This window comes from Primulina tabacum, chromosome 6 (assembly GCF_025594145.1).
Source record: "Primulina tabacum isolate GXHZ01 chromosome 6, ASM2559414v2, whole genome shotgun sequence".
Taxonomy (NCBI): Eukaryota; Viridiplantae; Streptophyta; class Magnoliopsida; order Lamiales; family Gesneriaceae; genus Primulina; species Primulina tabacum.
This window is the reverse complement of record NC_134555.1, coordinates 33,418,003-33,420,020: the sequence shown is the minus strand read 5'-3', so window position 1 is coordinate 33,420,020 and position 2,018 is coordinate 33,418,003. Positions and strand designations below refer to the sequence as shown.

The 2,018-nt window shown below is 37.3% G+C and overlaps 1 protein-coding gene across 1 annotated transcript; it reads right to left on the bottom strand.

The window, feature by feature from the left end:
* Window positions 1–597, bottom strand: LOC142550182 (dirigent protein 22-like). Its single transcript, XM_075659421.1, has one exon. It carries the CDS (start codon window positions 595–597, stop codon window positions 1–3), a length of 597 nt encoding a protein of 198 aa, XP_075515536.1.
* Between the last annotated feature and the right edge of the window lie 1,421 nt (window positions 598–2,018).

Below are 2,018 nucleotides of genomic sequence, written 5' to 3'. Positions count from 1 at the left end.
TTAAAAATGAGTAAAATAGAGAGTATACTTGAAACAAGTATAACCAGTGGGACTATAAGGTGTACAATTGGTTATCTCAGTGACTCCACGTGCCGATCGAAAAACTCCGCTACCACCAGCTATAGATAGCTCGCGGGAATTTACCAACATCGGATCCCGTCCCAATATGACGACTGAGCTTCCCTTATACTTCCCTTCAGTGAAGTGAAAAACAACATTCAAGTACAAGACCCTATCAGCCAAATCCGACAACGCAGCGATCCCTTGTCCTCTGCCGAGTGTCGGGGACTTAGGATCAGCTCCGACGGTGAAACGATCATCCGCAACGACTACTATGCCGAAATTCGTGGGCGAAGTGAAAGAAATGTTGGATTTCGCGACCGGAAACACGGTCTGTCCTTCGCCACTGACGATATCTTGAACGTAGAACTCAAAGATTTTAAATTTCGGCTCGGTCGATTTCTTGAGCTTTTTGAACCACTTCTCTACAGACTCAGTGGCCTTAGGCGTTTCAGTTTTGCCGTAGACATGTGAATTATATGTCAAAAGCAATAATGAACAAATCTTAAAAATGGTTTGCAGCCTAAACTTTCCCATCACACTTCCTCAGTTTTCTTTTTCTTTTTCCTCGACGAATGAATTGAAATTGTGCGATGAATGAGAACTGAAGCAACAGTTTAAAGGATATTACTATATATATAAAGGTGTTTGCCACAGAAATCAGACAAGACGTAGTCAAAATTGGTTTGCTTGAAAATGGTTAACTTCAAAAAATAATAATAATAATAATAATATCAACAACACCGCATGCAGTCTAACAAACACGGGGTTTGAATTAACTATTAAATTCATTTTGTTCCAAAATTTGTTCCTTCCTGTCTTGAAAATATATTTATAAATGTATATTACAATTTTCAGTCCCATCATCATAATAAGTACTACCTGTGATGCCTACCCGCAGCGTAATTTTACGGTCGTGACTTTTGCTGATCGATCACAGGACTTTTTAACACACAGAATTTGTAAAAACTTACATGAAACAATTTTGCATTAAATTAAAACGAACAGAACTTAACAAAATATAGCCTATAGTTACTAAGTTTACGTAATTAATTATGTTGGTCCCACGTACGTTAATTTGAGATAATAAATATGAAAATAAAGAATAAACTGGACACCGAGATTTACGTGGAAAACTCCTAAAAATTATTAGGATAAAAATCATGGGCAAGATGAAAAGAATTTCACTATAATATTTTATGGTGTACAACTCACTCACTGTGTTTTCAAAGATAACATACACTCTCTTAATACAGGAGAACTAAATACCTCACAAATATTATAGAACTAAACACTCAAATACTTGTGAGATGAGAGAAAACTCGAATAAATGATGATTTCAGATTGAGGGAAGAGAGCTCTATTTATAGGAGCTCCTTACGCGTATTGTCGAACGCGTTTCCTCAACCAATTATTCCTCAACTAATTATTCTTTCAAACTTGTCTGCTGCATTTATTACTCTTGTCGATATTTCTCCCGCTTGGAGATTAGATTGAGAATCAAACATATCTCCACACATTTTTTCAATCTTGTAATTTCCTGCTGCTTAAGTTTCTGCTAGGCCACTTGAGGATCTACACCACTCAAACTTATCAATGTTTACTGGCTTTGTCAGAAAATCAGCTATCTTATCTTTTGTATTGATCTTCTGTATATCCATACTTCCTTCTTCTACTACTTCCCATACAAAGTGAAATTATACTCCAATGTGTTTCGTCCTGGAATGAAAGGCTGGATTCTTTGCGATGTGCAAGCCACTCTGACTGTCACAAAACAAAGGAACATTCTCTTGTTTGTGCCCGATCTCCTCCAATAACCTTTTAATCCATATTGCCTCCTTGCAAGCTTGAGTAGCTGCCATGTATTCTGCCTTCGTTGTAGATAATGCCACAACTGTTTGCAGTTTTGAAACCCAACTTACTGCTCCCCCCGCAAGTGTAAACACATAACCAGTAGT